Here is a 15,057-nt window from a genome sequence, read left to right as displayed (position 1 = left end):
AGCAGTGGGTTTGCAGGCAAATGATTGAATGAGAGCATGATGAAACTTTCTTTTCTGGCATCAGCCTGTTCCTTGGACATCTTCGTTGGAAAAGAAGAGGTGTATTTTTACTGAGCCTGTCTAAAGGTTTGGCTTGTGGCACAGAAGGGACAGAGTAAGAAATTAATATGAACGGAACAGGAGTAGGAAGGCTGAGCAGTCAAAAAAATAGGTATTTTCTTTGTCAAGAAAGAAAAAAATTAGTGGCTCCAGAGTCAGGATAATAAAATGCTGCATTACAAACTGGCTTTGCTGGATAGGAACAGGTGTCTTAGCTTATCTGTCAATTGTTTTGGGATAACAAAGTCAGGCTTATGAGACACTCATTTACCCAACATGGTTTCCTATTCCCAACACACTGATGATCTTGGACAAGTCTACAACTTCATGTTGATTCTACCTTATATGTTGCCAGTGAAAGGTGCTGGAAATGAAGGTGTCGCAGCACCAGAAGGCTCTGAGGTTGGGGAGAACCCCTACACTTTATTGGCGTACAAATAACTGAACAACTAAACCAGAACTGCACTTCAGAGAGCAGTAGATTAAAGTGATCATGAGCCCCTTCTATACAAATTGCTCAAACACTAACAAATGAAGCATCCAAAGTGCTGTAAGGCTGAAAAAGGCAACTGTCCTTTTTTATCAGACAGGAAATGAAGGCACAAAAAGGATGAACAGTTTGCCTAGGGTGGCATTTAGTAGATCATGGTGTAGCCTACAAATTATAGCCAGTGGAGACCCTGGAGTTGGGCTTCGTACGATCTGATTTACAAAGGCATGAGACGGCCTTTGTCTTTCAAGGATATTTGGGATCTGTGAGGCTGGAAGTAGGACCTATAGATTAAAGGCAGCTGTTCTATGGTCTATGTTCTGTCTGTCATAGCTTATTCAGTAGAAGAAAATGCCATCTCATCCTCTAACACAATAAACTGGAATCCTTCCTCTCCTTTAGCTCCAGGACACACTTTTCCGATGTTGGGAATCAGACTTTTTGTTAGGAATACTCTGCCAGTCTGAAGGTTGTCTGAGGTACCTGTTCCTGTGATATCTAACTACCATGAGAATGTTGCAGTCAAAACCTCGTACCCCCATTGGGATGGATTGTCTGGATGTACTTCTTAGCATCTTCAACCTGCGCTGGGGTGGCTGAGACTAGATTATCTCTCCAGCATCGGACATTGTGGTTGAAGTCGATAAGGGAGAACTGATCAGCAGCACGGAGCTCACTCAATATTGCCTTCATGGCCTCGATGGTCTGAGAAGAAGAAATTTAAGAGAAGATGAGTTTATGCTTTCGGTTGCTGAAAGCATCTTCTTGGGACTACAGGCAGATGCCTCTAATGAATAAGAACATGAGCACTGGAATCCAAAATAGCATCTGCTACCCAAATCTCTCTTTTTTTGCACTTCTTGCATAAAGTTGAACTTTTCACCAAAGAAACATAGAAAAAATGCAATTAGCAAGAACAAACCCATGCGACTCAACCCATCTTTGCTTAACTCCTGCTAACACAGAGTGAGGTGAGAAAGAGAAGCAGTTTGTGAGACATTGTGCTTCAGGAGAGAGGAATTGCTCATATTAGCTCAGGAGACTTAGCTCTGTCTGCAATGTTGGCATTTCAGGCTGCGTAACATCTGTTTGAAGATGTGTGATTTAAATAAGTGACAATTAGCCTGTACCACAGTTTGGCAGCATTGATTTCCCCAAGGAAGTAATCTGCCACACCTTAGTACTGTGCTTGGAAGGAAATTCAAATATACCTAGATCATTCCCGACTAATGTTTGTCTAGCCAGTTCTTAAAAACCTTCAGTGACACATGATCTAAAATCTCCTGAACTCCCCTCTCAGCACTACAAAGGTTTTCCTAATATCTAATATAAATCTCTCCCACTGGAAATCTATCTGATTCCATCTTATTCTACCCTGGGTGGGCATGAATGTCAGTTGATGAGTTTCCCTTTTGGAATAATTGTTCGCATATTTGGAGGCTGATTATGTCCCTCCAAGTCTTTTCTTTTGCAGACTAAAACATCTTATTTTTTGCATTTCCCCCCCCCCCCCATGGGTTATGTTGTCTAAACAATTCATATGTCTCTTCAGTGGGCTGTCAACAATTTGTCCACAACTTTTTGAAAGCAGGGATGTAGTATCCCCACTGAGACTTCCCCAGGATTCAGTAGGAGAGATTAGAGAAAAAGGGGATCAGAGCTTTTGCAAAATGTTTTGTGATCTGTCAATTAAAATTCTAATTTAGAGCTAAAATCTGTGTTGTGATGGCATCACTTCTTCCTTACAACATGGAGGGAGCATTACAAATAAAGAGTAAAATCATGAAGTCTTTGATTCACCAAATGTTCTTCCGATTCAGTGAGGCTTTTGATGGTGTGAAGTGTAAAGAATTAAGCTAGTAATTTTGAGTGCCAATCTGCTACGTAACTGTATGGTAAAGCACATGGGAAAAGTTGGCAGGAGGTTCACTTTGCAATAGAGGTCAAGCACTTACTTGTTTCATTTTCAGTCCCCACATTGAGCCACTGACATCTATAACAAATAAAATGTTTTTGGGCAGAGGATCAAGATTTTCCGGGGCAAAGAAGTGAATAAAATAGCCATTAAAAATCTGCAAAATAAAATAAAAATATTCACAGTAAAGTGAGCTATAGTAAAGATGCCAGAAAACTCAGGACAATAACTGAGCAGAAAATGTTATTCTTCTTTATGGGCTAATTCTAACTTTCAGCTCTGCACGTCTCTGTGGCCTTACACCATTTATACTCCACAGTCTTTACTTTTTATCAAGGAAAGCAGAGCCTGGTTCTCAGACAACAGCCATGCACTAGCATAGGGAGGAATGAAAAACATATTAAAAAAGACTCCTCTGTCTGTAATAATTCAACGCCATAATTCTGCTTCACTTTCACATAAAAATAGTGATCTGGTTGTCTCCTTGTGATGTGTTGGTACAACATCCAATGACTCTGTCCTCTGATTCGTCATTAAATCACCAGAGTGCTGCTAGGTATAAAAGACATTGTATTTTGGACAAGACAGGAATCTGCTCCTGACTATATGTAAGACCATGTCTTAGCCATAAATTAAGTAAATCCATTCTGCCCACTTAAAACCTCTCTGTTCTTTCAATTGGATACAGAGCTCTTTCTCATGCTTATTCTCCTGAATGATGAAGCTTATTTAGCACAGTTTGCTTGATGACAGCAATTCTTTTATTCACAGATCCCCCATCACAGTTAAACAGCAACACTTACTTCCAATTCTCCACCCGTGGTTTCTCTGTTCACATCATATTGCACCACAAAATTTCCATCTACTGCTGTGGATGAGCACGTGGGGCATTTTCTTTGCTGAGCCATTGTTGGCTTGAAAGAAACATGAGCCTTGAAATGAGAAGTGATCATCGGTCAATCAGAGGCTGCATGAAAGCTGGATCATTGAAACAAAAGGCGTTCATCTATTCATGAAATATCTTATTTCACTGAATGCTTTTCTTCTTTCTTTATTTGTACTCTTAGTTTAAGTGGAAAATGGACTTTGTCACTTCAAAAGGAAAACAGCACTAAGGTTTGCCTGGATATGCTGAGTCAGTAGTAGCAACTGTGGCACAAATAAGATGACCTATCTAGAGCACCAAATATTTCAATTAGAGCTCTGCAAACCATTTCTAGTAAGTAATATGTTGGCTTATTTAACATTTACCTACTTGAAACTATCCATAATTTTATCAACATTTTAAATAGCTTTTTAATTGATTTTTTCTCAAACAAATGAAAGCTTGTAATTTGTCTGTAAATTGAGTACTAGGAATCATTTTCATTAGTCACATGATTGGTTATGCAGACTTTATGGCATTATTTCTCTGCTTTGACTGGATAACTTGAAATTTCCTGAGAAGATAAGACGTAATATATATCGTCACACACTACCTCTGAAATAATTTGCTGAACTAGGAATGTGGGTGAATAAGACATAAAGTTGAGCCTAGATATTAAGAAACAATACTGTCTGATATATTATTATAGTAGTATAGACAGACTTTTTGGGCCTGATTCACATATGCTGTATTAAATGCCTACGTAAAAGTGAGAAGAGGTGTACCCTCCCAGAGTCACTGCTTGAAGTTTCTTGAGAAAAACTTCTCTACTGTTGGAGGGTTTACTTATACCCAAGAACTATGCCGGAAAAAACTAGGGTAAGAATGTTAAGGAAAAGAGCAGTCCTAAAATAAGTCCCTATGCAGATGTTCTCAGTTGAAACTGAGATTGTGGACTTATTCCAGAATGGTTATTCCACCTGATACTCATCACTCACTTACCTTTTTCACATTCAGCAATCTCAGTGCATTGCTCTTTCAGAATTACAAATGAAAAGCTTTGCACAAAGATGAATGGACTACACACTATTTCTATACCGCTGTCACTGTAGTATTTGAGCATCTTGTACATACATTTAGGTATCAATAATGAAGACACTATATTTTTTCCATATTTTTGCATGCTTCCAGCAGGTAAGAAAAAATGCCGTGACTGCATAAGAACAAGTGTAAAAATGGAAGTTTTCACATTATTTCCAGACTGTGTCTGTTACCTTTTTCTCTCCCTTGGAGATGGTGGTGATTCCATCAAAATGATCTCCTAGTGAATTAGGAACATGCACGTAGCGAAGTCCCTGTGGCTCAATAATGCGGACATCCACCTAAAGGCAGGAAGGGAGGACATTTAGTATGGAGCAGTGCCAGCGTTGTACCAGGATCTTACGAACCCTCCACAGGCAAACTCCAGCTGGGGGGGTGGGTTGCCCTTGAGAATGCTCCAGTAGGGCTCGCCTCATTCATGGTGGGGATCCATGCAATGCTGAAAATAGACCACAATGGAAAGGCTAAAAAAAAGTGTCCAAAGAATAGAAAGAATTTGGTGGTAATGCTCATTCTTCCTCTTTTTCACCCTCTGGGGCAAGTGGTGGGATAGGAGTCAGGCATGATACCATCATTTAGGCTGAAAGCACAAAAGAAGCATGAAGTGACTCTGCCTCAGTGCTGCTTTGGGTTAGGAGGCCAGGGGAACACTCGGTGATGAGTTTTCTCCCTCTCTACTCATGCTATTGACAGGACAGAGAGTATTTTTGCTTTTATTTGGCTAACCAAGGTTATTTGGAAAATAAAGGTTTTATCCTGTCAGCCTGAGATAAGGCCTTTTTTCTGGTTGTGTTTCTGCATAGTTAGTAAGACTACTAAGAGGCAGGACATGGTGTCCTTTTCAGTAGGGCTGACTCAGGCCTTTGGACAGCTTGAAGCAGATCACAGCCTGCACCAAGGAAATGTGAGCAGCAAACCTTCATATATAGCTTGTGCTGAAGCCATGGAAAGCTGAAGAAGATATTTATGAAACAGGAACGTAAGAATGGCCGGATGGAAATGTCCAGCTAGCCCTGTATCTTGTGTCTGTTGATGGATGACAGAGGACACCTTTGCAATGAGTGTAAGAAAGAGGGTAAGAATAAGACAAATCATCTTCTGGCAGACAGTTGTGGAGGGACTGTCATTCAGAGAACATCTGCTCTCACAGGACACTATCTCATGAAGTTGGGATTATTGTGAAAAGCACTGTTCCAAATAAATAGCAAACATTGGGGTTTTTTTCCCTTCAGTCAAGGCAAGTTTACACAAGGGTATATATAGGCAAAAGCTTGTTTGCCCAAGTGGTTCTGACGTGAGTCAGTCACGATTCAGGAGATTCCCAACTGTGTTAGTACAAGACGAGGCAGGAAACATTTGCTCCTCACTCATGTAGCTACATGGCTCCTGGTTTGAAGTGTTTCGTGCTGGTCTACACAGTGACCTTGAGGCTCTTTGTACCAAGCCCATATGAAAGGAAGGAGCTGTAGATGAAGCATCTTGCTGTGGGGCTTGTAGGAACCTTGGCTACTTTTTCAGTGAGGATTCACCTGTGGGGTGCTGCCTACACACACCAGCTCTACTTTACCTCCATGTGCTTTGCCAAGCGTCCTGGCCTCACAGAGATGACATGCTCATAGGAGCTCAGTTTCCTTCGAATCATTTCATGGTAGTGAAGTTCGAACTGGATCTTCATCCCTGGGGGCACATTCACTTCAGTTTTGAAGTTTTCCATATCCAAGGCATTGCTCCTGAAAAGTCAGCTGTGGGGTTATTTTGAGAAAATACAAGGAGAAAGAGAGCTTCTTTGCATTTGGTTTAGAGTTATGCATTTGCTGGATCTGATTCTAACTGTGGCCTATATCAGGGAACTGCTGTTGTCTGTTAGCACAGTATGTTTTATCAAGCTGAAAGCAGAAACACAAGATAAGTCCTTGACAATTAAGTATCAGAATTGCTGTAAGTAAGCAACCCATTTCCTTCCCAGGGTTCCCCCCTCATCTATCTTCTCCTGGGATGGATCACTTCAGTTCTCCTATGAATAAGTTCAGTACAATACCCATATGCCAAAGTCTTTATACCTTACTATTCCAGCAGCTTTGCCTTTGGCTTTTGCTTGAGAGTACATTTTTCTGGCTTCAGATTTTTCCCGAATTCTGCTGGTAAATGTTATACCATTGATGTCCCTAGGAGAGAGAAGCACAGTCAGTGTGCAAAAGAAACAACTTTACAATTGACGACTGTTTCTTCACTTTAGAAGCACATCAGTGAAATCTAAGCTGGTGGGAAATGAAATAATAAGGCTCTTGTTTAACCCTAAAGTAATGATGTCTGGTTTCCACTAGATCTGTATCTTTTTCCCTACCTGCTTTTTTATTTCAAGTAGCCAGCACTCTTGTACTCTGAGGAGGATCTGCTCTCCCCCACCTCCTTCACACTTTCCCCATTCTTTGGGCAGGGCAGGCAGTTACTGATGTCATGCCTGTTTTGGAACATGGATCAGGACATGTCTCCTGACCAGCTTGCTGGCTGCTGCTTCTCTGAATGTGTACTGAACGAGGCTAGTTCCTTTCTGTTCAGCGAGGGCTTTTATCTGCGTCTCTCTCTCTCTCCTTTGATCTGGTGCCAACTTGCACAAGAGAGTTAGGAGCTTAGTCTAGTTGAGACTTCTGTCCTTTTGTCAAATTTTGCTGATGTTGGCCAATGGCCCAATAATTACTGGAAAGGAAGAGATGGACAGACAGACAGTATGATGACATGAGCTTTTTTCATTGAGAAAGTCTGCTAAAATTACACTGAACCTGGAAAATAATAAGAAGTGTTTTCCTTGTACAAATACTTCCCTCCCACCCCATTCTGCCACCACATTGAACCCTGCTAGACCACAAGGCTACTTACATAGTGAAGTTGTCAATAAAGGCTCCTTTGGGGACTTGTACATCAAACACTATGTGCTGGGACCGTTTGGCGTTATTCACCATTTTGGCTTGGATCATTGTGTTGGCCAACCGTGACGTTATAGTGGATTGAACTTTGTAGCTGTAAAGACCTATCTTGTCATCGTCCTCCACCTGTAATTGAGAAAATTACTCTATAAATTTAGGACACAGTTAGAAAATGTGCCCTAGAGGGAAATATCAACTCCTTTTATAGTCTCAGTGCCTTTTTTTCAAGTTCCGTTCCTTACAATATGGCAGCTAGATGGGACACAAACTCAAGTTCAGGACACCTCCATGTTTTGCCTGGCAATTGTGGCAGGGTACTCACGTGAATATAGTTCATTATAACATTTCAGCTGAAAGATGGAATTTATTAAGCTGGAATGTTTTCCTTGCTTTTGACAATGCAACCAGTCATTGGAATGACCCTATCGGTGCAATCCAGCATAGAAGGGTGCACAGTAATCCTCAACATCATATACTGAGGAGGAAAGCACGTACATTTCCAATAGAAGTCCTAAATAAAGGAGACCTGAAGCATTGGTTACTGACCTAGTCTTGTAAATGATTAAACCACGGCAGCGGGAGAACAGTATTAAACTGGTATATTAAGATACTGTCTTTGTCTAATCACTTTTGATGCTTATTTCTTCATATTTGCCATACCCTTCTCCCTCCATGAGCAGTTGTATAAACAGCATTGTGCAAACAGTGCTGTGTTTAAAGAAAATAGGTTAATACCCAACCAGTGGTAAAAACAAGGAACTGAACAAACAAAAGGATTGATTTCCAAAAAATGGTTAACTAGAAAATCACTTTGTTCAGTATTATTTTCCACAGAGGAAGAAAAAAACTCACCAGATCTCCAACATACCCCCAGTCGGATGTGCTTCGCTGGAAAAGAAAAATATGGAGAATGTATTTCAGCAAAGCTAAGAACACAGATTGTGGCTGTTTCAAGACAGGGATCAGACAGTGGTAACATCTAAAAGCTGCTTTCCAAGATCATGAGAATTGTTTTGAGTTCTCAGACTTTGCATATTCCTTTTGGTCTTATTTTATGTATTTAGACATGGGATGTTGGAGCACATGATCTCCCAGCTGCGACTTAGAGGCTATCAAAACCAGAAGGACAACTCTCTTCCTCTCTCTTTTATTTTTTTTAGAAAACGTTCTCTTCTAGAACAAAAACATTCTTCCTGAAAGCAAAACATACTGGCAAAAAGTCATACTCAGAAACCCTTTATTTTAACAGAAATATTATCTTTTTTTTTTTTTTTTTTTTTTTTTTTTCTGGGACAAGTGGAAAAAACCTCAACAACCTTTTTAACTCATTTTGTTTTCATTTACATTTTAGAATATATATTATCATATTATATGCAACATGTATATATACCCCCCCCCAATTGTGTAATCAATATACATTTATATACTTGTATATATGTAAAATTAGCTAAGTATGTGCTGTTTAGGAGAGCTGAAACTGCTCATTAATGGTTGTTTTTTTCCCTTGGCCTATGAATAGTTCCATTTGGAAATATCTTTGAAGAGGTGGTGACATCTTGTGGCCATTTAAATCATTCTGTTTAATTCCCTAAAACTTAAACTTGCATAAGTAATCCTGGGATGGGATTTGGCTCACTCAGTTGTAGGGGGAGGTGCAATTGTTTAATGCAGATATCTACTTTTGTGTTATCATCACAGCTGGGCAAACTCAGCTCTTCACAGTCCGTGGAGTGACCCCTTTCATCTGAAAATAGATACCTCCATTTGATTGAATGAGTCCTGCCCTAAACCATGCTGACTGTACAGATTAGAGGAGTGGGTACCCAAGGGTACCACCCTGGCCTTCAGCTGGGGCTCCAGGAGATCATGAGGCTCCTGTAGGTCTTGATGGTATCTGGCACCAAGTAAGATGTCTTGGACCCTGCTAGATCTGTACATGGAGGCAAGTGAACTGAGCCATTCAACTCAGCTGATGAGCAGGAATTTAGGGAGACTAGTTCAGCTACTCATGGCCAAATTATAAAAATGTACCAAAACATACCAATCTCATCTCAGGTTTCAGTAGCACTTGAATCCAAGGGGCCGCAAACCCACAGAAGATGCTCACGAAAACTGCATTAGTTACATGGTACATATAAGGCTTGCTATACAGTTACTAAGTTCATTTGAAGCTAATTAATATACTGTTACTAGGAAAATCTTGGGCTGCATAAGAGATGATACAGGTCATAGCAAGATCATTTTAATGAGATGATTTTAAGGATCCTTTAGAGTCAGGTAGAGAGACTGCAGGATTTCCACCTGCCTGAGAGTAAATGTGGGGTTTTATTTACTAGCTCTACAGGCTCCATCTGAAACATTCCATCTGGGATTTCAAGATATGGAGGTTTATGGCTCTCTAGAGTCCCTTTGCAAACCCTGATGGACTGATCCTTGCTCAGTCCATCCCAACACCCCACAAACATCACTGTACAGTGAACTAGACCCTTCACATCTGATAAAGAACCACACCGTGAAGAATGACTATTGTCCCCACACATACCCAAGGCATAGGAAACATCACCGGCATGAATAGCAATTAAGACTAAACCAACCTTAACAGAAACGAATCTAATTTTGAAAAGATGAAGACCAAGACCTTAGCACAGGGTCGATTTGGTTTATTGTGGTACTTTTCTGGTTCTCAGAAGAGCTTAGACTTCCCCACTCACTTTACAAATGATGCTTAAAGCTTTCAAGATGCCCAGGTTTCCTTCCTGTCTGTTTTCGTGAGGGTGGAGAAGGGGGAGGTGCTGATAGAGACGTGAGCTTATCACTTGCACATGTAGTGCCTCCCACTGCTGTTTTTAGAGATCAGACATGGGGCAAGCCAACCATCCTGCTGGGATGTCAAAGGTTGAGAGGGCAGCCACTCCAACAGGTCAGGAGGACAGAGCTGTAGATAACTATACATCAAGTTGGAGTGTTGGTGCGGTTATGAGAACATGGGCTTTGTAGGGGCTTCTGTGGCACGTGAGACTCGTGCTATTTCTCACGTGAGGATTCATGGCTGATCCTTGCCTTTAAATCGCATTCAGATCTGCTGATGACTGCGCTGCATAGAAACAGTATCTTGTACAATAGCTAATGTGTGGCAAATTGCTAATTAGGGTGGAGACAACAAGTGCCTCAGAAACTGTTTTAAGGATCTGGTCTTCAGATGCTGAGCGCTATCTTCAGGTACTGAGACCTGTCTTACTCTGACATCTGAAAAAGTTATGGATATTTAGCCCTCCACAATGATCTTTGTTCAAATCACTGTGCATGAATGTTGCTACTATGCATTCTACGGTCAAGAAAATATTGGGTACTTCAAGCTAACTTTTATCCAGGGCTGCTGGCTCTGACTCCTCCTGTCCTGTCCGTGGAGGAAGAAGCCATGGTGTCTAAAGGAAGAACACATTACAAGAGGTGATGCATTACAAGAGTTTGCCATTTTTATGTCATCTGTGGGATGCCTAGCTTACCATTACTTTCAAGTTGAAGTCTACAGGCTGCTCTGAGGCGTGACTTAATAAAACAAGGAAAGCAGAGATGCAGAGATGCATTATACTGCATTTGAAGGAAATTACTTTTCTACTGGGGCATGAAAAAGGTTGAAAAGCAGATGCCCAGCATGAGAAACTAGAAAGAAGATGAGATCTACCTGGCATGTCCTCTCAGTTCTTTGAGGTGTTGTTTCTTCACAGATTCACTTGTTTTTGTGTAAGTAATTTTCTTAACAGTTTTTAACACACTGCAATTTCATTGCAGCCTCTTCAGACTCCTTTTGGGGATCATAACCCTTACTGTGAGGTGCAAGAAGAGCCATTTCAAACCTAAGAGCTTGGCAAAGTTTGTCTTCACAGTTCTGCAGATGGATCCTGGTCTCTCTGGTTGCATTTATACCCTGGGAGCTGGGGGACTCTCCAGCCAGTTGATTCCACTCTCTCTCTCCTTCCATATTTTCTTCCTGTGCTGGTTCTCATGGAGAGGTAACCATGCAGGCAAGGCAGTAAGGAAATAAGTGTGATCTCACCTGGCTCCGGACAGCTGGAGATCAGGACCAAAACTGGGAGACATGCTACAGAACATCCCATCTAACAGTCTAGACAGAAGCTCCGTTATCTACCTCTAAAACAGAGATAACGGCAGTGCACCATGATATAGAGGTTCATAAGGTTACCTGCATTCCAGCCCACGGGGCACTCTGTTTCTGTGGTCACGAGGACCATTCACATACCCGAGACACAGTGGTTTTGGAATTACTCAGGAGCAAATATTTTTCACCAGAATACCTGATCTGGACCTAGAAAGCAGTTCTTTCTATTTAGAGCTAATCAGTAGGGTCTACGGAGTTCTGTTGTCTTGTTGCCAATGGGCTAGTGACCTCACTGTAGAAAACCATAATGCTAAAATAGTAATTTGGAAGACAGCCTTCCTCTAGTGATTAACAGTAAGTAACTGTGTGCTACTGTTGGCCAGAGCTACTGTCTCAAGATATTTCACATAGTTCAGTTTAATCTCATTTATTAATATTTTATTGTGACTCAACTAACATAAGCGTAGCTCATCCTATAGCTGAGATCTTAGTTCTCTTGGTTTAGACTCATTTATTAGGTAAAGGCTGAGAAATAATATATGTGAATATAAGGCATTACTGGTATAATAAAACCACTAGTAGAATTGCAAATTACTGCATGCATGTGTCTATACTACAATGTATCTGGAAAGTTGGGGAACAGAGGCAATATAATACATATGGCACTAATACAGATATGTTGGAAAGAAAAGATGCCCTGAAGAAGTGCAGCCAGAGGGGATTTCTGCTTAGATCATGACTAAATTATTTAAATACTGGTCTGGCAAATGTGAGCTGGCTTGATTCATATTTATGCTGAAATCTTCCATGTTTTTGCAGTGTAATGGGGGCTTTCGGTGTCAGTAAGTCACATTTACACTCTGTGTGAGGCCCTTTTCAAAAAGCCTTAGTATAAAGAGGAATCATGTTTGCCTGTGGTTAACTTCAAAGATGCTAGGAAATCCAACTTTACTCAAGAGCATCTTCTGTTTTCACTATATTGAACAAGCTCAAGAAAGGCAGCACCAGAACTTGGTGGAGGACAAAGTCCACTCTGATAATTTCTTTCATGCAGTGTAATAAAAGTTAATATCTTCAAAAAACTGATTCCATGATTACTATTTTTAATTACTAGTGGGTAAGTCACAAGAAAACTCCCGCAATGCTGGTTTAAATGTTTCTGTTTCGGAAGCCAACAGACTACAATAATCTGCAACCCATCAGCATGCCGGAAACAATTTTTTTTCCCTGGTCTCAGACTCCACCGGCTCATTACCCGTGTGACATGTGCTGCACACTTTTGACCTGATTTAAATATGAATGAATGAACTACCTGCAGGACTGAAAGGTTTCAGCCTACACTGCCAGTATCTGAACTACTTTTCCATTTTCTCATGGAAAAGCCTCACCAATATCAATGGGATTTTTCCCACACATGAAGTTAGACACACAAGTATCTCCATTGATTAGCATCTGTGTTATGGTCCTTAGGAGCGCAGATATGGAACAAAGCCTTGTTGTGATAGGTACTGCATAAAGGACAGTAGCAGTTCTTATCCCCACAAGAGATGCGGAGGTCTCAATGAATATAAGGACCTGCTGGTCCCACCTGATTGCACACTCACAACCCTTGACACAGAACAAACCACCTGGAGAGAGCTCCCAGGCATTCTTGTTTCCCTTCTTTTGAAGCATTTCTGGGTACTGTACCTGGTACCTGCCATTTCTTGTCTTGGAGCTTGAAGGAAATCCATCGATTTCTAGGTCAATCAGGTTTTCCACTTCCTAGAGGTGAAAGAGGAAGAAAGAAAGAAAGAGGTGTTTCTGCTGCCTTACTGTTTTATTTATCACTTGATTTTTTTGTTGATCAGCACTCTAATAGAGTTCCAAATGCAATTTACCTCCCCTTGGTGCAAATGGGGAGCAGAGGCACAAGCCATCTCAGACCAAAATGCTGCATCTTCACACATGTGCCACCCTCTGTGGCCAACTAGCTCTATATACTCTTATAAGATCATGACCTTTACCATCATTTTACAACCTTTCCTTCTGAAACAAGGAGAAATATTTAACACACTGAAATGACTTTAAAAAGCAAGAGGCAGATTATCATTAGGATGGGTCTAGCAATGGTAACTACAGCATTTCAGATACTGATCTCATTTAAACCAGCAAGTTCAGAGAATTTCTGCTCAAACCAGTAGAAATTGTCTCTGGTTTTATACTAGTATACCTGAGAACTAAATTTGTCCCATTGACAATAAAGGAACATCAGGTGCTTTCCAAATGCAAAGCTGCAATGATTCAGTTGGAAGCATGGTTCTTACACCACAGCAAAACTCTTAATTAAATTTTGTTAGAGGTTTAATTTATGGCAATGAAGAAGTTTAAGTACATGAGTTGCTCTCCAACTTGTATGACAGCACACACACAAAGGTTTGCACAAAATTAACTTAAACTCTTTAAACACACTGATGTTAAACTGATAGGGCATCTATGGTTAGAAAAGACCACAGGTTTGGAGTATCTTTCCTGGATATTACAAACTCAGTATAAAAATCTCACTGTGTCATGAATAAGAAGAATGAAAAAGAAGATATCCTGGCCCACTAATTCTTTTTGTTAATCTTGCAAAGGAAAAGAAAGCTTTGCAGCATCCCTGCTGACTTCACAGAAATATTGCAGTATGGCAATGTGGAAATGGGTGTAGACACCCAAACCTAAATTCACCTGAGTCTGGGGGTTTAAATTTGGACTCAGCTTCAGAGTCAAAGCTATAACTATACTTCTTTTCATCACTGTATTATCCTAAGAAATTACAAACTCTTCTATAAATTACAACATCCCTTTGCTGAGGGAAGTGTAGTCAATAGGATCTTAACTCTGTATTTGAATTCTTGTTAACAAAAACCTGAGTCCATATGAAGCTTTGCTGAAGTTCATAGTGGTCTAAACAGGAGACCCCATCCACACAGATATCTTGGTGCTGTTTCTACTTATTTCAGGGAAACAGGGTATAAAATACACTGTACGTCTGAGCATACAAGCCCATGTGAATGTTTAAAGGTTAAAACCACCAGAAAAAGCAAAGCAGAGGTAAAAATATGAATCCTGCTTGAGAAGAAACTCGGAGTTATACCCATACTATCCCAACTTTAATAATATTAAAAAAGCAATGCTATGCATCACAGGTGAAACCCAATTATCAGAACCATCCCATTTACAGCTAAAAGTAGAAGAGAATTCCTGAGGTACAAGCAGAGCTCTGAAGTAATGACCCAGTTCTGCTCCAACCGAAGCCAGCTGCAGCTCCAACATTGACATCAGCAAGGAAGGGAGACCTAGGCCCTGCCTTGAAATACTCACATCTGGGATTTCGTCGATGACAAGATCAAAGCTTCCTACTCCAGAAACAAGGAACAAAATCAGGAAGCAGATCAGATGCTTCATTTTCTTCCTGCTTGACTCCTGAGAACAGCCCGCATAGGTAGTAGACGCAAGATTTTTCCTTCTCTGAGACAAGTTCAAGGAAACAGCTCAGGGTTATGCAGTATTTTGAACAAA

At 40.6% G+C, this 15,057-nt stretch overlaps 1 protein-coding gene across 1 annotated transcript in view; it reads right to left on the bottom strand.

Moving 5' to 3' along the window:
• Positions 1-15,057, bottom strand: part of ITIH2 (inter-alpha-trypsin inhibitor heavy chain 2) — a 27,754-nt gene extending 12,697 nt beyond the window's left edge. Inside the window, exons 1-10 of the mRNA XM_049813729.1 lie at positions 14,860-15,057; positions 13,204-13,278; positions 8,247-8,282; positions 7,348-7,520; positions 6,531-6,635; positions 6,038-6,200; positions 4,644-4,751; positions 3,308-3,436; positions 2,545-2,661; positions 1,126-1,294 (exon numbers count right to left, since the gene is read on the bottom strand). Of these exons, the coding sequence (XP_049669686.1) occupies positions 1,126-1,294; positions 2,545-2,661; positions 3,308-3,436; positions 4,644-4,751; positions 6,038-6,200; positions 6,531-6,635; positions 7,348-7,520; positions 8,247-8,282; positions 13,204-13,278; positions 14,860-14,943 (1,159 nt within the window). The 5' untranslated portion in view covers positions 14,944-15,057. The remainder of the gene's footprint in view (positions 1-1,125; positions 1,295-2,544; positions 2,662-3,307; positions 3,437-4,643; positions 4,752-6,037; positions 6,201-6,530; positions 6,636-7,347; positions 7,521-8,246; positions 8,283-13,203; positions 13,279-14,859) is intronic.

This window comes from Accipiter gentilis, chromosome 11 (assembly GCF_929443795.1).
Source record: "Accipiter gentilis chromosome 11, bAccGen1.1, whole genome shotgun sequence".
NCBI lineage: Eukaryota > Metazoa > Chordata > Aves > Accipitriformes > Accipitridae > Astur > Astur gentilis.
This window is presented reverse-complemented; position numbering and strand designations above follow the sequence as displayed.